The sequence below is a fragment of the Emydura macquarii genome, unplaced genomic scaffold (assembly GCF_026122565.2).
Source record: "Emydura macquarii macquarii isolate MOO-44397 ecotype Brisbane River unplaced genomic scaffold, CSIRO-AGI_Emac_v2 contig_915, whole genome shotgun sequence".
Classification (NCBI taxonomy): Eukaryota; Metazoa; Chordata; order Testudines; family Chelidae; genus Emydura; species Emydura macquarii.
This window is the reverse complement of record NW_027131052.1, coordinates 436,208-462,947: the sequence shown is the minus strand read 5'-3', so window position 1 is coordinate 462,947 and position 26,740 is coordinate 436,208. Positions and strand designations below refer to the sequence as shown.

Here is a 26,740-nt window from a genome sequence, read left to right as displayed (position 1 = left end):
GCTTGTGTGCAGGACACCATGGAGTACAAGAAGAAGCAACGGCCCCTGAAGATTCGCATGCTGGATGGGACGGTTAAAACAATCATGGTGGACGACTCCAAAACAGTCACGGACATGCTCATGACAATCTGTGCCAGGATCGGTAAGGGGAGATGCACAGCCCATGCCAGAGCTGGGGGGGATGAGGGGGCGATGTCTGGCTGTGTGTGTGTTTGGGTGGGGGAATAAGGGGGCGATGTCTAGCTGTGTGTGTGTTGGGGGGTGGGGAATGAGGGGGCGATGTCTGGCAGTGTGATGGCGGGTGGGGGGCAGAGAGGAGGGGGCACCGTGTGTGGGGGAGACGGGAAGTGGGGGTTGAGGGGGTGAGAGGATGGTGCTGTGCCGAGGAAGGTGGGGGCGATGCCTGCATGCAGGCAGGGGGGACAGTTCAGGGGCAATGTCCCAGTGGGGGTGCCCGGGCCCCGTAGGGAGCATTGCAGACGTTGAGCGGGGCAGGGGGCATCCCATATGCGCTGTGGGGCTCCCCGGCCCACGGCTGCAGGGGAGGCGGTGATGGGCATTGTGCTGGCTGCCCCTGCAGGCATCACCAACCACGACGAGTACTCGCTGGTGCGGGAGCTGATGGAGGAGAAGAAGGAGGAGATCACCGGCACGCTCAAGAAGGACAAGACCTTGCTGCGGGATGAGAAGAAGATGGAGAAACTCAAGCAGAAGCTGCACACGGATGATGAGTGTACGCACATGTGCTGGGGGAACGAAGGGGGCAAGCGGCACTGTGCAGTGGTTGGTCCTGGGGGGAGAGGGGATGGCTGGCTCTGTGGGGGAGATCAGTCCTGGGGGCGGGAGGCCAGCTGGCTCTCGGGGGGGGGGGGGGTCCTGGGGTGCGGGCTGGGTGCCCCCCTGCTACGCCCGGGCAGGGGAGTAGCTCCGCGGCCTGCATTCGGCCCTGCTCACCTTCTGGCACTCTGCAGTGAACTGGCTGGATCACGGGCGGACCCTGCGCGAGCAAGGCATTGACGACAACGAGACGCTGCTGCTGCGGCGCAAGTTCTTCTACTCCGACCAGAACGTGGACTCCAGGGACCCTGTGCAGCTCAACCTGCTCTATGTGCAGGTACCGTGTCCGTCCCCACCCCCCCGCCACCGAGCCCGTGGTGTCCCGCTGCCCGGGCCGAGCGGCTTCCCTCCCCAGCCCCAGCCAGGCAGCTTAGCCCAGAACGAACGTTCAGGGTGCATGGGGCAGGAACAGGCTCTGTAGCGGTCTCAGCGCGCCGTCACCATTGAGCCACGTTGCAGGAACCTGCCTTTCCTCAGCCAGCCGGCCTGCGACTCCCCTTCGCCAGCCAGCCTGCGGTGCCCCCCTCACCCAACACCCCCTTTCACCCTTCTTTCCCCCGCAGGCTCGTGATGACATCCTCAACGGCTCCCACCCTGTCTCCTTCGACAAGGCCTGCGAGTTTGCTGGGTTCCAGTGTCAGATCCAGTTTGGATCCCACAACGAGCAGAAGCACAAGCCAGGCTTCCTGGAGTGAGTGTCCCAAGGGCCCCACTTCTGCTGTCCCCGGGCGCCTCTCGCAGCACAGCAGCCCACGTGCTGCATGGGAAGAGCGCCCCCAGCCTGCCCCTGCCACGTCTCTTGGGTACTGGAGCGGGCCGCCCTGGCCTAGCTTGTGAGGCCGTCTGGCTGCAGCTGTCCGTGCCTCTGCAACGTGGAGGGGGCTCGGGGAGGAGGGTCCTGCAGAAACCCTGAGCTTCCCTTTGCTGCAGGAGCCTGGTTCGTTCTCCCTCCAGCTTCTTCTATGTCCTCCCTCCCCCTGCCCGCCCCAGGAGGATTCGCTCCCTTCCCCCGCCCTGGGGGGGCTCACTCCTGCTCAGGCCCTGCCGGGGGCTCCTGCTGCGGTGCGTGCAGGGGTGATGACGTGCTCAACCAGGTTTGCGCAGGGCCGTACGCCAGGACCATGCCGGGGCTGGACAGGCTTGCACCATGCTCTGCCAGGAACACTGGTTCTTCGAGTGCTTGCTCATGTTGAGTCCAAGTCGGTGCGCACCGTGTGCACAGTCGTCGGAAGGCTTTCCCCTAACAGCACCCGTCGGATTGAGCCAGGTCCCCCTGGAGTCGCGCTGCCATGGCGCCACATCTAGGGCCCTGCCAACCTGCCACCTCTTCGGTTCCTTCTCCCTGCCCGCGACGGCCCTTGCAGCTTCTCTTCTCTTGCTTAGGCCAGCGATCCTCTAGCAGTTCGTTTGTAGCCACCTATAAATAGTTAAGACACTTCAGTAAATTGGGTAGTTTGTTGATAAGTTTTATTTAAGGGACCTTCTTGTTTAAGGTGTCTCGGAGAGTCGCATCAAACCGAAAGGTGCAGGATTTGCAGGGACTTTAAGCCCAGAACAAGGAAGGAGAGGAGGGTGAGACTGAAGCACTGCTCATGGAGGCGGCTCTCCGACCCATGCCCAGGGTAGCCAACTGATAATGCCAAGGTCAGGGCAGGCTGCAAAAGGAGAGCAGATTCTCCTCACGCTGGTGGGTGACACTGAAGCCCGGCTTCCCAACCAGCCAGGAACTGCTTCTAATTACCCCTCACTGGATATCAAGAAGCCAGTCCACGAATGCCCACAGCCCCCTTTACTGCATTTCAGCTCCAGGCTCCCAAATCAGCAACAGGTCCAGTAAAGAGACCAGTTACTAGAACTCTCTGCTCTTTACTAAAAAGGTTCCCTCTGACCCCAAGGGGTCAGCCACAGCACCAGTTCAATATAAGTTTGGATCTTACCTAAAATACCACGCTGCCAGCCAATCCTTTAGTATCTAAACTAAAGGTTTATTGTAAAAAGAAAGAAATAAACCATGAGAGAAATGTTAAAGGGTTAAAGTAAATCACAGATATACAAATGATTAAAAGTCCATTTACATCAGGTTTCTGGAAGAAATGTGGATTTGCAGGCTTGTGTAGTTCTCTCTGGTTCACATCCAGTACCTGGATGGGTCTGAGTCCTTCGGTTCAGTTGCAAGATGAATTGTTCCAGAGATAGGTGTATGTCTGCAGACTGGACAGGAGCAAAGACAAAGATGGATCCTGTGGCTTGATCTTATAAACCCCCTCCCCCGGCCATGCGGCCTGTGGGCAGTCACAAGACCCAAAGTGGAGTCCTTAGTCACATGGGCCAGTCCTGATGCTTCATCAGGTAGGCTGCCTGCCATGGAGTCCAGAGTCATGTAAGCAGGTTCTGGTGACTCATTCATGATGCTGGCTTTTCTCTCTGGGCCCCGTGCACCTGGGAAGGCGTTAATGGGCCATTACGCAAGCCATTGTTCTGCAGCCTTCCTATCTGGGGTGTTGCCCAGGCAGCAGCAGTTTGAAATACAGATATCCCAAATACATCTATAACTTCCATTTCAAATATCACACATGAACATAAGTATTATTATCTTACTTAGCACATTATAACCTTCCTAACGGTACCTGACATGGCATATCCCACATGGATTATTATGATTCTGCCATACTGATGTCACCCAATATACTAAATGCCCCCCGACTCAAGCCAGCCCGCATGACATCCCCAACGTGAGACTGGTGTAGAAAGGAGTAATCGGAGCTCCTGTATACACCTCAGGGCCCCCCTTATCCAGACAGCATGACACCCCTCACGCAAAACTGATGCAGAAAGGGGTGTCCCTAGACACAACTGAATGCATCATAGGAACTTTCCCTCTTCAGGTTTTAACATGTTTCAAGGCTTTTACAGAATATCAGGCGCATGGTACATTTCTACAATTCTTGCACTAACAACAATTTAACTACAAGACTTAACAATGGCACACAGATCATTAGCAAAATTATGTTTAGCTAAAACAGGCTTCTTCCTTGTAAGGTTCATCATGGAGGTAACAATGTTATTCAATTTTTTACAAACGGTTGTAAGGGTTTAGTCAGTTCACTAGTGACACATACTTCCCCACTGGTTGCTCCATTACCTTTACATCACCCTCCTGCTGGGGCTAGGCTTTGGGTCCCCACTCTGGCCCCCTCCAAAGTAACATATTTTCGTTGAGCCCTAACAAACTCATTCTGCATGTGGCTCCAATGTAGAGCCATTTCAGGCATACCCAACCCACTCTCAGCTGGCCACACCCAAGAGGAATTCTCCTTGCTTACAGCCATGGGTGGATCTTTTCCCCCCCTATCCGGCATGTCATCTGCATCAACACATACACTAGCTAGCTTACTAGTTTCCAGATGCTTAACTGCTATCCCTTTTAAGTCTGGACTAGGTTTTAAAGAGACATCCACCATTTTCACTAGCATCTCACAAACAGGGTTCTGATGTTCCTTCATTGCCCATCTCTGACCCCACATAGCATCAGATGTACCTGAGTCCACTAAGAGACTGCAAGATATACCCAAAGTCTTCAGAGGTGAGAGTTTGTCTACCACCCCCTGTTCTCCCCAGAGATCACCAGCACAGCTGTTCTGCTGGGTAGCATCAGGTGCCCAGTCTTTCCTCTGAAACTGAGGCACTATCTGCTCACTTACAGAGCTAACATCCTGGAGACATTCAAGTTCCAACCTCATTGTCTCCCCACTATAATGATCAAGCACAGCCATTTGGCTACAGAGCTGTTTAAGCTTTCTAAATATGTCCACTCCATCTGGAACCTTTTCCAAGGTATCCAAACTGGACCTTTCCAGAACAGAATCAGTGAATCCATCCACACTTGGAAAACTTTGGCAGTTAGAAACTGAACTACTTTTTCCAACCTCTAAGCCATTGCTTGCTACAGGCAATGACTCATCCTGAGCCAACTTAATCAATTCGCTTTCACACCCTTCAGTTGCAGCAAACTGCTCGCAAAAGCCATCGGGAGGTTTTATTTCTTCAGGAGCAGTTTTAGGCAACAATCCACTTCCCACAGAAATATCCCTTCCCTCTTCAGCTAGAGGCTGCGCTAAAGAAACATTTCCCTGAGCCCCAAAAGACTCCTTCTGGGCTTCAGATAAGTCCAGGACCAAATCTGATACCACTGGCACCCCCTCAATTCGCATGAACTGAGAGGCCCACCTCATCTGCTCTTTAGACAGAAGCTGGGAGATGAACTCTTTCTCAGCAGGTAACCTGCCTTTCTTAACATCCAAACAATCTGGAATTTTCCCCCCTTTGTCCCAGCCCACATGGCTGTTCTCAGACAAACTTTTGGAGACCGGGGCAGCTTCTCCCAAGGGCAAGCTACTGCCCCCAACAGACACAGGTTTAGGACCACTTCCTTCCTGGGTCTCAGTTGGATCCAGAACCATTTCTGGTATACCAGCTGATAAATCCTGCATCAGCATAAGCTGAACAGTACTCTCTGCCTCCTCCACAGACAGTACTCTGGGGATTGCTTCCCCCCCAGCAGATAAACTGCTACTTGTAACACTCAAACCATTTGAGGTTTCTTCCCCTTTGTCCCAGCCCTCATGGCTGTTCCCAGACAAACTTTTGGGGACCGGGATAACTTCCCCCATGGGCAAGACATTACCCCCAACAGATGCAGGTTTAGGAATCTTTTCCCCCTGGGTCTCAGTTGAATCCAGAACCACCTCTGGTCCAACTGATATAACACTGGAGATTTTCTCTCTCTCAGCAGAGAAACTACTCTTCTGGACACACAAGCTGCTATTTTCCACAATCCCAAGGCTGGAGACACTTTCTTCCTTGTCACAGCCTACCTGGCCAGTCTCTGTACATAAAGCGACAGCATTGGAATTAATTTCGGGCCGGGGGGTTGCTGGTCTTGGATTATCCCTGCCCCTATAGTTTGGACAATTTGGCCTTATATGGCCTGTCTGTCTACACTGGAAGCATGCGGCAGGTTTTCCCCCAGGGTGGGCACTTTTGATCTTTGGGCTGGCATAAGACTTCCTGGCCAAGTTGGGGCTAGTCTTATTTCTGGACTCATCCTCCCTTCTAACCTGTGATGAATAGGGGTGGTTTTTCCCTTGAGGCTTCTGCCCCTCCCAGCTCCTGTTTTCCATGAAATCATCCGCAATCTGGGCAGCCTCCAAAACGGTATCGGGCTTTTTATCCATAACAGCTGCTCTGATCCGGTGGGGCGCTATTTCTAGGAGCTGTTCCCTAGCAAACAAATCAATAACCTTGCTGAAACTGTTACAAGCCTTTGCCCCCTCAACCCACTTCTTCAAATACCCGAGCAGTTTGTGAGCAGTTTCAACATAGGTAACATCATCAGACAACTTAACCTTTCTAAATTTCAGCCTGTAAGACTCAGGGGTAATTTTAAACCTTTGCAACACCCCTTTTTTAAATTTTCCATAATCTAATGCATCCTCTAACTCCATTTCATTAAATACCGTCCTGGCCCTTCCAGTCAATCTGGTGAGGAGAACAGGCATCCTTTTCTCATCAGGTACCTGATGAATATTACAGAGTTTTTCAAAAATGGATAAAAACTCTTCAATATCCTCATCCTCTCTGAAAACAGGACAGATTCTTTCCAGACCTTTGCTGATGAGAAGCGAAGAATTCTCAGATGCCAGTGGTGGATCCTTTCTTCCCTCCTGGCGCTGGAGTTTGGCCAATTCCATCTGTCTCTGATGGGCTTTTTCTGCAGCTCGCTCTGCTCTGCAGCTTGCTGCAGCTCGCTCAGCTATCTCAGCTTCTTGTCGCATTTTCCATAAGTGAAGTTCTACCTTCTCTCTCTCACGCTGGAGATTCCACTCCTCCTTACCGGCTTGCTGCCCTTCATCTGCAGCTGCTCCTTTTGCAGTGGAGTCAGCTGGGGACTTTGTTTCCAGGTTGTGGTTTCTGAGTAGATCTCTCATTTTCTGCCCTGAGAGATTCCCTCTAGGAGTTAATTTTCTCTCTTTGCATAGCTGTTTAAGCTGTTTTGCGCTCATCTCGTCATATGATCTCTGCTCACTCATCTTGACTAACTTTAATCTTTAACACTCTCAATATCAGATTTTAAAATTTGGAATAGCGTGAGGTTCTGATCCAAAACCCAAATGTTCTGGTTCTGTGGATCCTGCTACGACTACGCCACTGTAATACGACCCATGCCCAGGGTAGCCAACTGATAATGCCAAGGTCAGGGCAGGCTGCAAAAGGAGAGCAGATTCTCCTCACGCTGGTGGGTGACACTGAAGCCCGGCTTCCCAACCAGCCAGGAACTGCTTCTAATTACCCCTCACTGGATATCAAGAAGCCAGTCCACGAATGCCCACAGCCCCCTTTACTGCATTTCAGCTCCAGGCTCCCAAATCAGCAACAGGTCCAGTAAAGAGACCAGTTACTAGAACTCTCTGCTCTTTACTAAAAAGGTTCCCTCTGACCCCAAGGGGTCAGCCACAGCACCAGTTCAATATAAGTTTGGATCTTACCTAAAATACCACGCTGCCAGCCAATCCTTTAGTATCTAAACTAAAGGTTTATTGTAAAAAGAAAGAAATAAACCATGAGAGAAATGTTAAAGGGTTAAAGTAAATCACAGATATACAAATGATTAAAAGTCCATTTACATCAGGTTTCTGGAAGAAATGTGGATTTGCAGGCTTGTGTAGTTCTCTCTGGTTCACATCCAGTACCTGGATGGGTCTGAGTCCTTCGGTTCAGTTGCAAGATGAATTGTTCCAGAGATAGGTGTATGTCTGCAGACTGGACAGGAGCAAAGACAAAGATGGATCCTGTGGCTTGATCTTATAAACCCCCTCCCCCGGCCATGCGGCCTGTGGGCAGTCACAAGACCCAAAGTGGAGTCCTTAGTCACATGGGCCAGTCCTGATGCTTCATCAGGTAGGCTGCCTGCCATGGAGTCCAGAGTCATGTAAGCAGGTTCTGGTGACTCATTCATGATGCTGGCTTTTCTCTCTGGGCCCCGTGCACCTGGGAAGGCGTTAATGGGCCATTACGCAAGCCATTGTTCTGCAGCCTTCCTATCTGGGGTGTTGCCCAGGCAGCAGCAGTTTGAAATACAGATATCCCAAATACATCTATAACTTCCATTTCAAATATCACACATGAACATAAGTATTATTATCTTACTTAGCACATTATAACCTTCCTAACGGTACCTGACATGGCATATCCCACATGGATTATTATGATTCTGCCATACTGATGTCACCCAATATACTAAATGCCCCCCGACTCAAGCACTCCGGACGCCTTTGAGGCGGTTAGAGAGCTGGTTGCCATGATGGCACCGCAGTCTCCCGCCAGAACAGAGCTGTTTGTAAAATCTCCGGCTCCATAGAAGACCACGGTGCCATCTAGAGGCAAACCAGCCCTGATGCAGCACCACTCCTGATCACTAAGGAGCCACTCCCCAGCACCATCCAGGTCGGCACCAGCATGGTCCCCACAATCTGACTCGAGGCCCTCAGACTCGGAAGCTGAGTTTTATGCTTCCCACCGCAGCAGGCACTGCTGGAGCAAAAGCCAGCGCGGTCAGGACCCTGCACAAGTGTCGCTCCTGGGGCCGTGGCAGACCCAATGGCAGCTACCACCTCAGTGGCCTTTTTGGACTCCTTGGGCTTACCACAAGGCCCAAGGGTTCTTCACCAGGGGACCTCAACCCTCCGCCTCAGAGAGGCACTATCCAGGAAACCGAGACCAGCACCAAGGCCGGCACTGAGATGGGGGCACGAATCGGCACCGAGTCGACCGTGGATGCAGGAGGTGGAGTCTTTGCCTAAGGGGAGCATAGAGGATCCGAAACACAGGAAGATCAGACCCTGCCGGGCATACTTGTCCTCATCACCAGACAAGGCAGTAGCAGGAAAATCGGCAGGTCCTCCACCCATAGATAGTAGGGCCGTGCGAAACATGGGGCTCCAGGCAGAGGAGGTTATGGAGTCCATGGACCCCTGGTGGACATCCTGACCCCGAGGGTCCATCGAGAGTAGCACTGCCCCTCGTCAAGACTATTCAGTACACTACAAGACCTTGTGGCAGATGCCATCTTCTATCCCCCCTACAGCTAAGGGGATAGAGAGAATATACTTCACCCCATCTAGGGGACATGATATTTGTTCATGCATCCATAGCCAGGCTTGGTGGTGGTGTCAGCTGTGAATGAGAAGGAGAGACAGGGTCAAGAAGGCCCTTCTCCGAAGTCTAGAGACCCAAACAAGGTGGACTTCTTCGGTAGGAAGGTCTACTCTACTAGAGGGCTCCAGCTTCGAGTGGCTAACCAGCAAGCGATTCTCAGCTGCTATAACTTCAACACTTGGGACTCCTCGTTGATGTTTAAGGACTTAATCCCATCTGATTCCCGATCAGGATTTGAGGCGGTCATCCTGGAAGGCGAAGCGGTGGCAAGGACCACACTCCAGGCTGTCCCGATGCGGCTGATTCGGCTGCAAGGACCGTGTCCACAGCTATTGCCATGAGGAGAGGCTCGTGGCTGCAGGTATCGGTCCTCCCGCAGAGGTCCAGCAGACTGTCCAGGACTTGCCCAGATTCTTTGAAGGACTATTTTGGGAGCAAACAAACTCCAAGCTTCACAGCCTCAAAGACTCCAGGGCCATGCTAAAGTCACTGGGCTTACACAGGGCCACCCCGCAGCGAAAACATGTCAAGGCCCAACCACCCTCAAATTTTGACCATGCACAGTGCAGACAGGACAACTCCAGGAGGAGGGACAGAAACAACAGGAAAGCCCACCAGTCCTCTAACCAGGGCCAGAGCTCTACGAGACAGCCCCCCAGCCCTAAACAATCATTTTGAGGGTACGGCCAAAGGAGGTTTATCAGTCCAGCTGCCGGATCCTTATCCCCGTTTTTTGAATCGTGTCCCAGTTCTATCAGGCTTGGGCCCAGACAGCCTCAGACAGCTGGGTACTGCACACGGTAGAACGGGGATATTCTAACCAATTCTGTTCTTCCTCACCCCCATCCCTCTTCAGGGACCCCTCTCACAAGCAACTTCTTATACAAGAGGTGCAGACGCTCCTAAGAGCAGGGGCAGTGGAGGAGGTGCCACGAGAGTTATGGGGAAAAGGGTTCTACTCCTGCTACTTCTTAATTCCAAAGGGGTGGGGTCTCAGACCAATTCTAGATCTGCAAAACCTCAACAAATGCATGAGGAAGTTGAAATTTCACGTGGTCTCCTTGGTCACCATCATTCCTTCTGTTTTCACATATCAATAATCCTTCATCACAGGAGCGTCCTCAGTTTCCTAGTGAACACACTCACTACCTGTTCTCAGTCCTCCCCTTCGGACTGTCTCTAGCACCCAGGGTATTCACAAAGTCCATGGCTGTGGTCGCCGCGTTCCTCGAATGACGACAGGTTCAGGTGTTCCTGTACCTGGATGCCTGGTTGGTCAGAGGTTGCTCCAAGGCCCACGTAGAGACAAACGTGTCCCTAATCCGGGCAACATTTGGAGAGTTGGGGCTGCTGCTGAATGTCCCCAACTCGACTCTATCCCCTACTCAGAGGATAGAGTTTATAGGAGCCACATTGGACTCTGTCCAGGCCAGGGCATTTCTGCTGGAGTCCCACTTCCTCAGCATGCGCTCATCATAGACAACCTCAGACGCTTCTCTGTGACAAAGGCGCAGAGTTGCCTGAAGTTGCTCGGTCACATGGCCTCTTGCACCTATGTAGTGCAACATGCCAGGCTTCAACTCAGACCTCTCCAAGCATGGCTGGCTTTGGTGTACTGCTCGAATAGAGACGGTCTGGACAAGGTACTTGCACTTCCACCTGCAGTTATCAAGTCACTCCGCTGGTGGGTCAATCCAGGTACAGTTTGCGTGGGAGTACCATTTCACAAGCCACAACCGTCACTGAGGCTGGTCACGGATGCCTCAGATTTGGGGAGGGGTGCACACCTAGGCTCCCACAGGACTCACGGGTTCTGTTCCCAGTCAGAGCTCTCCACATCAACGTAAGGGAGCTCTGGGCAGTCCAACTGGCCTGACATACATTCCACCCCCATACAAAGGGCAAGTGTACAGCGGTGTAGACAGACAACACCTCGGCAATGTTTTATATAAACAGGCAGGGGAAGCATGCTCCCCTTCCCTGTGCTGTGAAGCTCTCAAGTTGTGGGAATTTTGCATAGCCCACGTGATCCACCTAGAAGTATCTTACCTACCAGAGACACAGAATGGGCTGGCGGGCTGGCTCAGCAGGTCGTTCTACGGTCATGAGTGGTCCCTCTGACTGGATGTTGCGAGCATTGTTTTCTGAAGGCGAGGAGTTCCCCAGTAGACTTGTTCGTGATGAGAATCAACAGGAATTGCCAACAGTTTTGCTCATTCCTAAACCACAGTCTGGGCTTGATCACAGATGCATTCCTCTTGAATTGGGAGGGTCGACTCCTGTACCGTTTCCACCTTTCCCACTTGTCCACAAGATCCTACTCTAGATCAGGAGGGAGAGAGTATCCATCATCCTTATAGCTCCAGCCTGGCTTCGGCAACATTGCTACCCACTGCTGCTGCAGATGTCAGTGACTGTGCCGATCTCTCTGCTGTTGACGCCAGACCTGATTGCTCAGGACCGCGGTCTCCTGCAGCATCCCAGCCTAAAGTCCCTCCATCTTACAGCATGAACCTTCATGGTTAAACACCATGGAAACAACATGCTCGGAGCCCGTCAAAGAAGCCCTCCTTGGTCACATGAAGCCATCCACAAGGGCTTCATGGTTGGCCAAGTGGAAGAGATTTTCCCTCTGGTCATTGCAGAAGGGAACGCCCCCAACGCAGGCACCGGTACCCTCCATTTTGGACTGCTTCACCTAAAGCAGCTAGGCCTGGCAGTCTCATCATTAAAGATGCAGCGAGCAGCAATCTCTGCGTACCACCAGGCTCGCAAGGGCGTTCAGTCTTTTCCAACCCAGTGGTGACCCGCTTCCTTAAGGGACTGGGCAGGATTTACCTGCAGGTCCGTCGCCCAGCGCTAACCTGGGACCTGAACTTAGTACTGTCTAGACTGACGGGACCTCCTTTTGAACCTCTAGCAACATGTTCCCTCCTCTACCTCTCATGGAAGGTGGCGTTCCTAGTAGCCATAACCTCAGCAAGGACGGTCTCTGAACTCAAGACCCTAACTTCTGGACCCCCCTACACAGTGTTCCATAAGGAAAGGTACAGTTACGCCCTCATCCAGCCTTCCTACTGAAGTTAGTGTCCCAGTTCCCCATGGGCCAGGACTTCTTCCTCCCTGTTTTTTTCCCTAAGCCACATGCCAATAAGGGAAAGGAGCCTGCACTCCCTAGACATCAGAAGGAAGCTAGCGTTCTACATAGAGAGGATGAAGCTGCTTTGTAGATCGGACCAACTCTTCATCGCTGTAGCAGATAGGATGAGATGCCTGCCGGTGTCCTCACAGAGGATTTGGTCATGGATCACGTCCTGCATTAGGACGTTATGACCTGAAAAAAAACCCCGTCCCCGCACTCTCAGCACATTCCGCAAGAGCACAGGCATCCTCGGCAGCCTTCCTGGCACACGTCCCTACTCAGGAAATCGGCAGGGCAGCGATACGGTTATCAAGCCCCACGTTCACATCACACTATACCATCACCCAAGCGGCTAGGGAGCATTGCTCCAATCCGCGATTCTGTGAGCTCCGACCCCACCTCTGGGGTTAACTTGGGAGTCACCTACTTGGAATCGACATGAGCAAGCTCTCGAAGAAGAAAAAACAGTTACCTACCTTTTGGAATCGTTGTTCTTCGAGATGTGCTGCTCATGTCCATTCCAAACTCCGCCCGCCTGCCCCGCTGTCCGAGCCAGCCAGCAAGAAGGAACTGAAGAGGCGGGGGGTCGGCAGGGCCCTACATACGGCGCCATGGCAGTGCGACTCCGGGGGGCGCCTGGCTCGACCCAGCGGGTACTGCTAGAAGAAAAGCTTCCCGACGACTGTGCACGCAGCGCACACACCCCGACTTGGAATGGACAGGAGCAGCACATCTCGAAGAACAAGTTACAAAAGGCAGGTAACCGTTTTTCTGCTCTCCCCTGCAGCCTGAAGGATTTCCTGCCCAAGGAGTACATCAAGCAGAAGGGCGAGCGCAAGATCTTCATGGTGAGTGTGCAGGGCAGGGCTGGGGCAGGGTGCTGCCTGCGCTTGGGCTGGGCTCCACTCACCTGGCCTGGGTGTAGCCAGGATCCTCGCCTCGCCCAAGGCTGCAGCCCCTGGCCCAGGCCCAGGAGAGGAGCCGGCAGCCACTCAGCTGGGGCGTGTGTGCGCTTTAGTCATCGGTGTGTGTCTGTAGCTGGGTCGGAGGCCTGGTGTCTCCTGGGAGAGCCATAGCAGGGAGTTGGGGGTACACCTGCCGGGAGGACCTGGAGCAGAGGGGGGAGGATCGGAACAGGGGGTACAGCTACTGGGAGGGCCCATAGCAGGGGGTGGAGATTACGCCTGCTGAGAGGGCGGATAGCAGGGGGGAGGGTTGTTGCGGGGGGGTACTCCTGCTGGGGGGGCGATAGCGGGGGGGAGGATCGTGGCGGGGTTACACCTGCTGGGTGGGGGGCCATAGCAGAGGGGTGTCGGGGAGGGGCGTGGGATATGGGATACATCGGCTGGGTAGTGATTCAGGCTGGCGAGCACAGCTGCTGTGAGCGGCAGCTCATGGTGGGCTGGGGGAAGATGGGAGAGGTGGCACAAGGATGGTGTCTGAGAGGGCCATGGCAGGGGAGGCCAGGAGCAATGGTGGTGGGCAGGGCAGGCTGGGGCACAGCTGGAGGGAGCCATGGGGTGACTGGCTCTGCTCCCTCAGGCTCACAAGAACTGTGGCAACATGAGTGAGATTGAGGCCAAAGTTCGCTACGTGAAACTCGCCCGCTCCCTGAAAACCTATGGAGTCTCCTTCTTCCTGGTCAAGGTGAGACAGCGGTTCCCCACGCACCCCGGGCCTCCTGTCCCCACCTCCCCGCCCCCCCCCCCTCGCCAGTTGTCAGTGTCCCGTCCCCCGCAGCCCCTCAGTGCTCCCCCGTCTCCCTCTTCACTCAAACGTTCTCTCGTTTCCTTCTCGCCCTTCGTCCCTGGGCATTGTCAGCCTCAGGGGCTGGGCCTTGGGCATCACCCAGCTGAGTGAGGCCCTCTGAGGCTGTGCTCTCACAGCTGGGCCATTGCCATGCCCCGGGAGGTGGCTTTGCTTTGGGGCAGCTGTAACCCTTCCCTGTCCTGGTGCGTAGGAGAAGATGAAGGGAAAGAACAAGCTGGTGCCGCGGCTGCTGGGGATCACCAAGGAGTGTGTGATGCGTGTGGATGAGAAAACCAAGGAGGTGATTCAGGAGTGGAACCTCACCAACATCAAACGCTGGGCTGCCTCCCCCAAGAGCTTCACCCTGGTAAGGCCCTGCCCCCCAGCATCCTGCCCCACTGATCCTCCAGCCTCCCCCCCCATACTGCACCCACATCCAGTGCTGCGGAGTAGTCTGCCAAGAAATTCATCGGGCTGAGGCCTGGACTCTTCCCCCTCGCCGACACCTCTGGCCATGCCTTGCCTTGCCTCCCAGACCTCCCCCGCCTTCAGGTCCCCTCCTCCGGCTCCCCCTCCGCCCTTGGGCGCGTGGGTTCAGTGAGGGGCCGAGCAAGACCTTCGGCATGGAGCTGAGGTGCAGGCGAGGGCAGGGCAGCGGGTGCCCGGCTCTTGTGCTGCCCAGTGCTGTGTTGCTGTAGGATTTCGGGGATTACCAGGACGGGTACTACTCAGTGCAGACGACGGAGGGGGAGCAGATCGCCCAGCTTATCGCTGGCTACATTGACATCATCCTGAAAAAGGTGAGTGTGGCACGGGGTGGGGTGGGGTGGGGCAGGAGAGCATGTCCTGGGCCAGCAAGGGAGGAGTGCACAGAGGGGAGGCTGTGCGGGCTCGGGGTCGGGGCCCCACGGCAGAGAGCAGCCAGCAGGGGCAGTGCTGCCAGGAGGTGGCGGGGAGGAGCAGGGGGCAGCTGCACCGAAATGCCAGGGTTTGTCCCGTTCTGCTGCGCTCCTGCGACTGCCATGGCGCAAGTCCTGCTGCAGCACAGGGCAGAGGGGCAGGGGCTGAGGCTGTCCCAGCTGTGGGACAGTGGTGGTGCCTGTTGAGAAGGCCCCAGCTGCCCAGTTTAGTGCTCAGGAGTCAGGAATAGCAGAGCTGTGGCTGCTGCATTGAGGCCAGGCAGGGAAGGCAGCAGCTTCCCATGCGCACACGCCCTCCGTGCAGTCACAAGGATGATCCCAGTATCTGTAGAATTTCCCTGTCGCCTCCTCAACCTGCCCAGCAGGGCATGCTGGGACTGTCCCAAGGCTGTGTCGCCTCGCCCTCTTCTTGGGGACTCCAGCGCACAGAGGGAGGGGATCCCAGGGGCTGATGCTGACTGATGGACTCTCTCTCTCTGTCCACAGAAAAAGAGCAAAGACCACTTTGGGCTGGAGGGGGATGAGGAATCCACCATGCTGGAAGACTCTGTGTCCCCAAAGAAGTATGGCATCTGGGAGACGGGAGGGGAGGGCTCTAGGGAAGGAGATCTCAGCCCCCGGGTTGGCTGTGGGCTCGCAGGGAGGCTGGGTGGGTTGCATATCAGATACTAAACCTCCAGAGTCCTAGGTTGTTTTACAGTAAGTGTTAACAGGGAGCTCTCCTAGCCAGACTCGCTGTGCTGAATGTGAGCGCTGCCAGGTCCTTGAGCGGTGGGGAGTGGGGCGGGAGCGCTTGGCTACTCCAGCCCTGGCTTCTCCCAGCAGGAGGCACTGTAGGAGAGCGGGGCAGGAGCGCCTCTTCCCTGTCATGAGTTGCGATTACAGGCCTGTTGGCCTGACATTGAACCTGGGCAAGATAATGCAGCGGCTGATAGGGGCTCGATTACTAAACGGTTAAAGGAGAGCCATATAATAATGGCCAATCGCCAGGGGTTTGTGGAGAATAGCTCCTGTCAGACTAACTTGATACCTTTGTTAAGTCTCCAGGCTTGGTTGGTGAAGATCACGGTGTTGATGTGATGTACTTAGACTTCCTTGACTTGGTACCACCTGACATTTTGATTTTAAAAAAACGAGTGATAAAAATTAACACAGCACACATGCAGTGAATTAAAAACAGGCTAACTGATAGATCTCGCAATACAATGCTAAACAGAATCTTCATGGAGCAGATGTGGGATCCCCCAGGGACCAGTTCTTGACCCTACATTATTTAATGACCTGTAATAAAACATAAAATCATCGCTGATGAAGTTTGCAGATGTCACAAAAGTTGGGGGAGCAGTAGATAGTGTAGAGGACAGGTCCCTTAGACAGCAATTGAGATCACTTGGGAAGCTGAGCACAAGCAAACAGGATGGGTTTGAATTAGGACTGTCAAGTAGTTTAAAAAAAAAATTAATCATGAGATTAAAAAAATAAATCACGATTAATGGCAGTTTGAATTGCACTGTTACACAGTGACTAAACTCCTTTTACTGAGCGAGGTGGGTTCCCTTCAGCTGAGCAAGCCCTGGAAGGTAGGTAAATTGGGAAGCCAATAATTGGATATGCAATAATACGTGTAGTGTGTAATTTCAGATTTCTTTACTAATGCACAACGTATCACAATTCATCATTTAAAATGTTTAATATAAAATTACCCATTTCCCATTGTGAATTTAATTCATATACTGCCACAATTATAAAATATATAGGAAAACTGTTACAAATGTATTGTCATATCCCGTCGGGTGAAAACAATCTGTAGTTTGGGAGATGGTTCACAGTCAATCTCAGTATCTCATGTAAATGTCGTAAGTCTCTAAAGCAGTTAATTATGAATCAAGTACTATAAGGAGAAAACTGGTGAATTATTATTCTACTTCAAAATCGGTTAATCCAGCAAAGATGCGATATTAAATACACACAGTCAGAACAACATAAAATGTAGGACCATCTGTTTGGTCAGTTAGTCAATTCCCTTGTCAGGGCAGTTCTCCCTTACAAAGGAAAACATCTCTGGAGGCATGGTGTGTTAAGGACAGAAGAAATGACCTGACTGAACTATAACTATGATGTAATTCCCTTGGAGTCCGTACAGTGCAGTGCCTCATATGGGCACACTCTGAGCAAACCCAGATTGTAGAGAGAGGTTTAGATTTGATTCTGCGCCACTGTCTTCATAGAAGATTCGAGTTGGAAGGGACCTCAGGAGGTATCTAGCCCAGCCCCCTGCTGAAAGCACGACCAACCCCAACTAAACCATCCCAGCCAGGCTTTGTCAAGCTGGGCCTTAAAAACCTCTAAAGATGGAGATTCCACCACCTCCCTAGGTAACCCATTCCAGTGCTTCACCACCCTCCTAGGGAAAAGTTTTTCCTAATATCCAACCTAGACCTCCCCCACTGCAATTTAAGACCATTGCTCCTTGTTCTGTCATCTGCCACCACTGAGAACAGCCTAGCCCCATCCTCTCTGGAACCCCCTTTCAGGTAGTTAAAGGCTGCTATCAAATCCCCCCTCACTCTTCTCTTCGCAGACTAAACCAGCCTAGTTCCCTCAGCCGCTCCCCATAAGTCATGTGCCCCAGCCCCCTAATCATTTTCGTTGCCCTCTGCTGGACTCTCTCCAGTTTGTCCACATCCTTCCTCTGGTGGGGGGCCCAAAACTGGGCACAGTACTCCAGATGTGGCCTCATAGAGGGGAATAATCACTTCCCTTGATCATAGTGCTGTGTACAAAAGCGCTTATTCTGGCAAAACTTATATTGCTTGAGGAGGTTGAGGGGCTACACCCCTGAGCAACAAAAGTTTTGACGGCATAAGTGCAAGTGTAGACAAGGCCTTAGGCAGCTCTGAGAGCAAGCAGTCCTTTTCCACCCACTGAGTCACAATGCGGCACATAGGGGAAACTGAGGCACAAACAGGACTCATAAAAATGTTATAGAACATTCCCACTTCATCACATATAAGTCTAGGAATAAAGAATGTAGGTCATTCTTACAAGATAGGGGACTGTAACTTGGGAAGCAGTGACTCTAGAAAAGATGTTGGAGTCATGGTGGATAATCAGCTGAACATGAGCTCCCAGTGTGACACTAGCCAAAAGGGCTAATGCAAGCCTGGGATGCATAAAGGGGAATCTTGAGTAGGAGCAGAGAGGGCATTTTACCTCCGTGTCTGGGACTGGCGTGACCGCTGCTGGAATCCTGTTTCGTTCTGGTGTCCTCGATTCAAGAAGGGTGTGGATAAATTGGAGAGGGTTTGGAGAGGAACTACCCAAACTGTGGGGTGCGCCCCCATAGGGGGTCGCAGAGGAATGTTCGGGGGGCATGGCAGGACCTGAGCCAGCCCCCACGAGGGGGTGCGGAGGGAGCGCCACCCGGTTCTGCTCTGCCCCCAGCCGCAGCTCCATTCCTGGCTCCTGGCCCAGCTGCAGTTCGCCTCCCGGCCCCGCTCACAGCCCTGCCCCAACCCAGCCTCAGCCATAGCCCCTGGCTCCCGGCCCCAGCGTGGTTCCACTTCTAGCCCAGCTGCCGGCCTCGACCGTGGATCCGCTCTCAGGCGCGTGCGTGGGGGCGAGGGGGGGCGCAGCATAAAAAGCCAAGTCAATGGCTGGAAGTTGAAGCTAGACACCTTCAGACTGGAAATAGGGTGCGTGGTTTGACGGGGGTAATGAGGCATGGAACAGGTTACGGAGGGTCACAATGGGTTCTCCATCACTGCCGATATTGACGTTTTTCTGAAAGAACTGCTCTAACTCAGGGCACTTCTCTGGCCTGGGTAATGCAGGGCTGAGACTTGACGATCACCGTGGTCCCTTCCGGCCTGGGAATCTGAATTCCTCGGGTCTGAGCCGTAGCCGTGGTTGTGATTCTGTTGCAGGTCGACTGTTCTGCAGCAGCAGTTTAACCGGGTGGGCAAGGTGGAGCATGGCTCAGTAGCCCTGCCTGCCATCATGCGCTCCGGGGCTGGCGGGCCAGAGAACTTCCAGGTTGGCACAATGCCACAGGCTCAGCAGCAGATCACCAGTGGCCAGATGCACCGAGGGCACATGCCCCCCCTGGTAAGAGCTGCTTCTGCAGCATCCAGCACAGAGAGCAGGTTCTGCCCATCTTTGGCTGACTCCGGGGGTGTGTGGGGATGGGCCGTTCTCCCTTGGGCTGAGGTCACATGGCATTGGCACACTGCCCCTGTGCGTTCTCTCCCACATCCCTTGTACAGACCGCTTTTCCATCTCTCTCTGCGCTGCCCCATGCCTCCCAATCACTGCCAGAAGCCCAGTGTCTGGAAGCTGTCCCCAGGGCCAGCGGCCCTTGGATTCCCCCGTCTGTAGTCCTGGAGCCATTCGGGTCCTTCCAACCTGAGCTCCCTGCAGCTGTGCACCGCGTCCCGCTCAGCACTGCCAGCTGCTCATGTCCCCGCCTGCGGGATCTGGCCCTGCCCCAGCTGACAGCCCCTACCTCACTGCTCTGCAGCAGCGGGTATGTGTGCGGAGGGACTGTCTCTTGCCCATCTGTGTTCAGAGTGTGTTCCTGCTGTCCAGCCGGGACCCTGGTCATCTGGTACCCTGTTCCTGGAGGGGGTTGGGTGAGGCAGGGCACAGACTCCTTTGGCCCAGGATGTGGCTAGCACTGAGATGCCTGTGATCCCGGACGTCGCCCTCCGGGCAGGGACGCTGACCGAGGCACGTGTGTCAAACACAGCTTCAGATCTTTCCTTGCCGGGTCTGTCCAGGCAGGGGCCTGGCTCTGGGCTTTCCCCAGGCCTTGGTCCGAGGTGCTGGCCTTGCCTAGTAAGGCTCGTTGAGCTGTCTGAGGCAGCACCCTCGCTGTACCCCAGGGCAGCCTCTGAGGCCATGCACTGGCCCACCCAGCTGGGAGGCTCTGGGCCGGTCACGTTTCCTCCCGTCACTGGGGAGTGGCTGCCAGGCTGCACGTTGCCTCGAGGATGCAGCGCTGGCCGTGTCCTCTCTGCAGAAGCACCTGCCCAAAGGCTCAATGTGGGCAGCTGCTTTCCTGCCGCTCAGCTGGCATAGCGCAGACGTGTTGCTGCTGCGTGGTGCCCGACCTGCAGTGCCCTTAGCCAGTTCACCTCTTGTCTTGCAGACCTCGGCGCAGCAGGCCCTGACCGGCACCATCAACTCCAGCATGCAGGCCGTGCACGCGGCCCAGGCTACACTGGATGACTTTGAAACGCTGCCGCCCCTCGGGCAGGATGCCGTGAGTGCCTGATTCCCACCCCCCTCCAGCCTGGCCGGGCTGGCGCCGTGTATACGGGAAGGGGACATGGTTGCTGGGGATGACATTGTTCTGGGAGTTGTCTGCCCACGGGAAGTCCCTGGGAGCGACTTCTGCTCTGAGGAGTCTGTCCCATGACGGGCAGGCCAAGGGGCCCTGGATCCCCCCACTCCGGCATGGGGCTGAGGAGGAACCAGCTCCCTGGGGGTGGGTCCCCCTGCTCACTGTGCAAGGTCCCTAGGCTGACTCTGCTCTCGTCTTTCAGGCTTCCAAAGCCTGGCGCAAGAACAAGATGGACGAGTCGAAGCACGAGATCCATTCGCAGGTGGATGCCATCACCGCAGGCACTGCCTCTGTGGTGAACCTGACTGCAGGTGTGTGCTGGGGCTGGGCTGCAGCGGGAGGCCCTGCCCAGGCCTGGCGCTTGGATCTCTGCGCCTGGCACGACCCGAGATTGGAGCCCTGGGGTTCAGACTGTCTGCCCTTTCCCCCCGGCATCTGTGCAGCTCCCAGCCTGCCAGGGCCCAGTGCTGGCTGGGTCCCTGGACACTGCCACAGCCTGCCGTGGCCCTGTCCTGCTGCTGGTTCTCTCTGCACCCCTGTCTGTACCCCGGGCCCCCCTCGGGTTCCAGGCCACTCCCTCCCGTTGAGGCACTAAGCACCCCATTGCCTCGCACCAGCTCAGCCTTCTTCTTCCGCTCTGAATGTGAGTGTAGCGTGCTGGTCCCAGCCCCAGCCACGCTCCGCCAAGCTACGCGCCAGGCCTGGGCCATCCTCTGGGCCAGTGGTTAGCTTCCAGGGTGGTGTGGGGCAGCTGCTGAGCTGGGGGCAGGCTGGGCTCTCCCCTGTCTCCTTGGGGCGCGGCTGCTGCCCTGGCCGTGTGGATTGCATGCTGCTCCCTGTGCAGGAGACCCGGCCGACACGGATTACACGGCCGTGGGCTGCGCCGTCACCACCATCTCCTCCAACCTGACCGAGATGTCCAAGGGCGTGAAGCTGCTGGCCGCGCTCATGGAGGACGAAGGGGGAAATGGGCGGCAGCTCCTACAGGCAGCCAAGAACCTGGCAGGCGCTGTCTCCGAGCTGCTGAAAACTGCGCAGCCAGCCAGTGCCGAGGTGAGGGGGGGGCCGGGAGGGAAGGGGGAAAGAGGACCGTATGGGGGAGGGGAGTTGTGGGGTGGGCCTCGGGGCTTATTCAGGGACCTAACCCTGTGTGTTTGTCTTGGTTCCCTGCAGCCCCGCCAGAACCTGCTGCAGGCGGCTGGCACCGTAGGCCAGACCAGCGGGGAGCTGCTGCAGCAGATTGGAGAGAGCGAGACCAACCCTCGGTTCCAGGTGAGTGAGGCCCACCCAGGCCAGGGGTGGGCACTAACGGGATCAGTCAGCACCTTGTCCCAGGATTGGCCTCTGGTCCCTTCTCCCAGCATGGAGGCTGGCAGGCCGGGCTGTCTCCCAGGGCACAAGGGTGGCAGAGCCGGTCCTGCCCCCAGCCAGAGCCTCCACAGAATAACGCTTCTTCCCTTGTGGATTCCCGTGCAGATCCCAGAGAGCCGCCGCGCTCGGACCCTGCCCACCTCAGACCCAAAGACGGTAAAGAGGGGGCGAGGGCGTGGCTCGGGTCTCCCAGCCCTCCTCTCAGGGCGGGGCCCGCTCTTCCTGTGGGAACACAATCAGCTGGTTCTTTGGGACGCGAACTTGTCAAAATCTGCTTTTCCTGAAATCGAATCTCGGAAGTTCATGCACTCAGGTCGCTCTGCTCCGGTGACCCCCGCCGCACTGCCCCCGCCCCCAAATCCGCAGTGCTGCCCCCCCAACTCCCCTGTATCCTCGTCCCCTCTGGTGCAGTGGACCCTTCCCTTCCCCCAGCACTGGCTGTTCCAGGCCAGCAGAGCCTTCCTGCCTGCACTCAAGCTCGGGGGCTGCGCTCTCGGAGGCCCCCAGACTTTCTGCGCAGTGAGCCTCCCCAGGCTGCTGGGAGCCCGGCCAGTGGGGTTGGGAGGGGCTGGCGCGGAGGGAGAAGGAGCTGAGGCCAGGACATGGTCTGAGAGGTACTGGGAGGAAGGAGAGGGCTGCGGGAGTCCATGAAGGAGACAGCTGGGGAGAGGCAGCCAGCAGGGAGCGCGGGGCCGAGTGTGATGGTGACGCTGGCCTCTGAGCCATTCTAGGCCCGAGGCCCTGAAGCTGTCGTCTGTGCTGCGGGCGAAGGGGCCGGGTCAGGCAGAGTGACAGGCACGTAGCTCCGTTCATAGACTCTCACGCCCAGGGGAGCTGTGCAGCGTCCTTGCCCAGTCTGAGCCCTGGCCCCAGGCTCTGCCCCTCAGCAGCCGGACCCGAGTGTATCCACTTCCTGCCTTCTGCACTCTCTTGTCGGGGTCGCTTCTGCTGCAGACAGTTAATCCGGAGTATGACTGGGAACTAATGAGCTTGGTGCATGCATCTGCTGGCCTGTGATTGTGGCTGGAACTGGTGATGGGTTGTGGGGAAAGTGACCTATGAGGAGCAAGGGAGGTAAGGCCCAGCGGGGCCGGGGCTGTGGGTAGCAGGGCTCTGAGTGAGGGAGCTGGTCTGCCATGGCAGTGTGTGCTGTGTGGTGTGGCTGGCTGTGTGTGTGTAAGGACGGGGTCCGCACGGCCTGTGCCTGCAGCCACCCCTGGAGTGGCACTGGTGGTATCTGGGAGCAGGACGCTGCGTGCACTGTGTCAGGGTGAGGTGGATTTGTTGATGTGCAGTGGGTGCTGCTGGTTGTTGCACGCAGCGTGTTACGTGTTGCACCCTGTGCTGTGTGTTGGAGGTGGTTGTCTGTATTGTCTGATGGTGGTTGCCTGCTGTGTGCAGAGCTGTGGTTCTGCCAAGGCAGTGTGATGTGCTGACATTACCCGTGGCGTGCCTATTGTGTGGCGACACTTGCTCGGAACCTGGGGTGTGTGGTGTGTCGGTGTTGGTTGTGGCCTGCTGTGGACGGTGCCAGTTGTTGCCCTCAGCAAGGGGACTGTGGTGTTGATGGCTCTGAGCCCCCCCCCGGGGCTGGTAAGATGAGACGGTCCTACGAGCTCCCATTTCGCTGGTGAATATTTCACGAGAGTGGGGTGGGCCAGGTGGCTGGCATGCAGCGCTGTGCCCCGGGGCCTGCACTGACGCTCTGCACCCTCCCAGGACATGCTGATGCAGCTGGCTAAGGCAGTGGCCAGTGCAGCGGCTGCACTGGTCCTGAAAGCCAAGAATGTGGCGCAGAAGACGGAGGACTCAGCGTTGCAGACGCAGGTGATTGCAGCTGCCACGCAGTGCGCCCTCTCCACCTCCCAGCTGGTGGCCTGTACCAAGGTAAGAGCTGGCCCAGGAGCCAGGTGGCTTAACCCGTCTCTCCCCACACAGCTGTCCAGCCCTGCACCCCGTCCAGCGTGGTCCACTCAGTGCTGCCAAGCAGGCACAGGGTGGAAGCTGACAGCTGCCTACTCTGCAGGGTTATTCAGAGCGCCCAGCTGGGGCAGCCCCGGGAGCTGCTCCATGATCTGCTTCCAGGAACAGTTCATGGTGCTCAGCCGGCGGGTCGCTCTAACTGGGCTGGGCCCTGGGTACCTCCAAGACCCCTTCAGCTGCCCCAGGTTCCTGGGGAGGGAGTGGCCTGGGGCTCAATGCACTGACCCCCTGCTCTGTCTGCCACCCTGGGTTTGCAGGGCTGGGAGAGCTCCCTGCTGCCCCAGTGTCACTTGTCGTTTGTCGTGTTTGTTGGGAATGGCAACGTGCACCCCCTGTATGCGGGGTCAGGGGGATTAACCCTTTCTGAGCTGTAGTGCAGGCGGGCGTAGTTCCTTGGAGGATCTGTCCCAGATTGAGGTGTCATTAGAGGAGGTTTTGGAATAATTTGATCAACTAAACAGTAATAAGTTACCAGGACCAGATGGTGTCCACCTAGGAGCGCTGAAGAACTCGAATGTGAAATTGCAGAACTATGAAGTGTGGTATGTTATCTGCCACTTAAATCCGCTTCTGGGCCAGATGCCTGGAGGAGACCTAATGTGACACCAATAGTTTAAAAAGGCTCCAGAGGGGATCCCGGCAATTACAGGCCAGAAAGCCTAACTTCAGTACCGGTTGAAACTACGGTAAAGAACAGAGTTATCAGACACATAGACGGACACGATTTTCTGGGGAAGAGTCAACATGGCTTTTGTAAAAGGAAATCATGCTTCACCCATCCACTAGAATTCTTTGAGGGGGTCACAAGCATGTGGACAAGGGTGATCCAGGGGATATAATGTGCTTAGATTGTCAGAAACCCTTTGACAAGGTCCCTCTCCGAAGACTCTTAAGCAAAGTAAGCTGTCATGGGATAAGCAGGAAGATCCTCTCCTGGATCAGTAACTGGCTAAAAGATAGGAAACGAGTAGGGATAAATGTCAGTTTTCAGAATGGAGAGAGGTGAATAGTGGTGTCTCCCAGAGGTCCGTATTGGACCAGCGCTGTTCAACATATTCATAAATGATCTGGATAAAGGGGTAAACAGTGAGGTTGCAAATTTGCAGGTGTTAGCAAACTACTCAAGATAGTTAAGTCCAAATCAGACTGCAAAGAGTTACAAAGAGCACACAAAACTGGGTGACTGGGCAACAAAATGGCAGATGAAATTCATTGTTGATAAATGTAAAGTAATGCACCTAGGAAACCATAAACCCAACTATACCTACACAATGATGGGTCTAAATTAGCTGTTCCCACTCAGGAAAGATCTTGGAGTCATTGTGGATAGTGCCCTGAAAACATCCACTCCATGTGCAGTAGCAGGCGGAAAGCGAACGGAACATTGGGAATCCCTAGGAAAGGGATAGATAAGAGGACAGAAAATATCATAATACCACTATAAATCCATGGTACACCCACATGTTGAATGCTGTGTGCAGGTCTGGTTGCCCCATCTCAAAAATATATATTAGAAATGGATAAAGTACAGAGAAGGGCAGTAAAAATATGAAACCGCTTCCATACGAGGAGTGGTTAATAAGACTGAGAGGTTTCAGCTTGGAAAACAGACAAATTAGGGGGTATATGACAGAGGTCTATAACATCATGACTGGTGAGGAGAAAGTAAATAAGGACGTGTTGTTTACCCCTTCTCATAACACAAGTGCTAGGGGTCACCCAATGAAATGAACAGGCAGCAGGTTTAAAACAAACAGAAGGAAGTACTTCTTCACACAACACACAGTCAACTCCTTGTCAGAGGATGCTGTGAAGGCCAAGAGGTCCAGCAATGGCTATTAGCCAGGATGGGCAGGGATGCAAAACCGTGCTCTGAAGTGTCCCTAGCCTCTGTTTGCCAGAAGCTGGGAGTGGATGACGGGTTGGATCACTTGATTGCCCGTTCTGTTCATTCCCTCTGAAGCACCTGGCATTGGCCACTGTCAGCAGACAGGACACGGGCTAACTGGACCATCAGTCTCCCAGTCTGGCCGTGCTTGTGGTCAGTGACAGGCGTGGTGGTCTCACGGACCAGGCTCTTCCCTCTTCTGCAGGTGGTGGCTCCCACAATCAGCTCCCCTGTGTGCCAGGAGCAGCTGATTGAGGCTGGCAAGCTGGTGGCAAAGTCAGCGGAAGGCTGCGTGGAGGCCTCCCGGGCAGCCACCGACGACGACCAGCTGCTGAAGCAGGTGGGGGTGGCAGCCACAGCGGTGACACAGGCCTTGAACGACCTGCTGCAGCACATTAAGCGGCACGCCACAGGCGGGCAGCCCATCGGGCGCTACGACCAAGCCACCGACACCATCCTCAACGTCACTGAGAACATCTTCAGCTCCATGGGCGACGCAGGTGAGAGGCCCGGGGGCAGGGGGGTGGCGGGGGCACGGAGCACCACAGAGTCTTGGGTGGGAAGGAGAGGGGGGTGGAGCTGGGGAGGTGCTGGAGAGGCCACAGCAAGGTAGCAGCATCTTTTAGGGTCGTGTCCCTGCTGTGGCTTTGCTTGGGGCGCTGGCATAGAGCCTGCTCTGTGCCGTGATCTTGGTCAGGTCTGCACTGAGCTGGCTGCAGCCAAGGAGGGGGTTGCAGGGACACGGCGCGCACGCAGTGGTGGTGTGCGTGGGGGTGCTGGCTGCCCTGGCCGTGGTCTCACTGGGGGTGGGGGGCACAGGCCCATCCTGCTGCGGTCCCACGGGAGGAGCACTCTGTGCTGGTGAGCCCTGGGCGTACCCAACAGGCAGCTCTTCATGTGCTTCCAGGGGAAATGGTGCGCCAGGCTCGCATTCTGGCACAGGCGACCTCGGACCTCGTAAATGCCATCAAAGCCGATGCCGAGGGGGAGACGGACCTGGAGAACTCGCGCAAGCTGCTGAGTGCTGCCAAGATGCTGGCCGACGCCACTGCCAAGATGGTGGAGGCAGCGAAGGTCCGTGGCACTCTGGGCGAAAGGGGCGGGGAGGGGCCGGCATTCTAGGGGCAACACCCCCCAAATCCCCAGGGCCAGCAGCTGCTGCAGGATTAGAGCTTCCTTTGAAAATCCAGTGCGGCTGCTGGTCCATGCAGGGTCGGCCGTCCCGACCTGGTGCCAGGAGCAGCAGAGAGCAGAGCTTCAGCTCTCTGGCTGAGAGCAGGTGTGGCAGGGCA

General features: G+C 55.3%; 1 protein-coding gene across 4 annotated transcripts in view; it reads left to right on the top strand.

Annotated features, from left to right (window-relative positions):
• The window catches only part of TLN1 (talin 1), a 122,952-nt gene that overhangs the window by 55,098 nt on the left and 41,114 nt on the right, over positions 1 to 26,740 (top strand). For 3 of the 4 annotated variants that reach the window (XM_067543528.1, XM_067543527.1, XM_067543529.1), the window contains exons 4-21: positions 13 to 142; positions 581 to 733; positions 972 to 1,114; positions 1,401 to 1,528; positions 12,981 to 13,041; positions 13,736 to 13,840; positions 14,154 to 14,309; positions 14,641 to 14,742; positions 15,349 to 15,425; positions 18,789 to 18,969; positions 20,012 to 20,125; positions 20,409 to 20,517; positions 21,051 to 21,259; positions 21,380 to 21,478; positions 21,683 to 21,733; positions 23,297 to 23,464; positions 25,654 to 25,948; positions 26,356 to 26,522. In XM_067543528.1, the coding sequence (XP_067399629.1) occupies positions 13 to 142; positions 581 to 733; positions 972 to 1,114; positions 1,401 to 1,528; positions 12,981 to 13,041; positions 13,736 to 13,840; positions 14,154 to 14,309; positions 14,641 to 14,742; positions 15,349 to 15,425; positions 18,789 to 18,969; positions 20,012 to 20,125; positions 20,409 to 20,517; positions 21,051 to 21,259; positions 21,380 to 21,478; positions 21,683 to 21,733; positions 23,297 to 23,464; positions 25,654 to 25,948; positions 26,356 to 26,522 (2,448 nt within the window). The remainder of the gene's footprint in view (positions 1 to 12; positions 143 to 580; positions 734 to 971; positions 1,115 to 1,400; positions 1,529 to 12,980; positions 13,042 to 13,735; positions 13,841 to 14,153; positions 14,310 to 14,640; positions 14,743 to 15,348; positions 15,426 to 18,788; positions 18,970 to 20,011; positions 20,126 to 20,408; positions 20,518 to 21,050; positions 21,260 to 21,379; positions 21,479 to 21,682; positions 21,734 to 23,296; positions 23,465 to 25,653; positions 25,949 to 26,355; positions 26,523 to 26,740) is intronic. The other variant, XM_067543530.1, reaches the window with a different exon arrangement.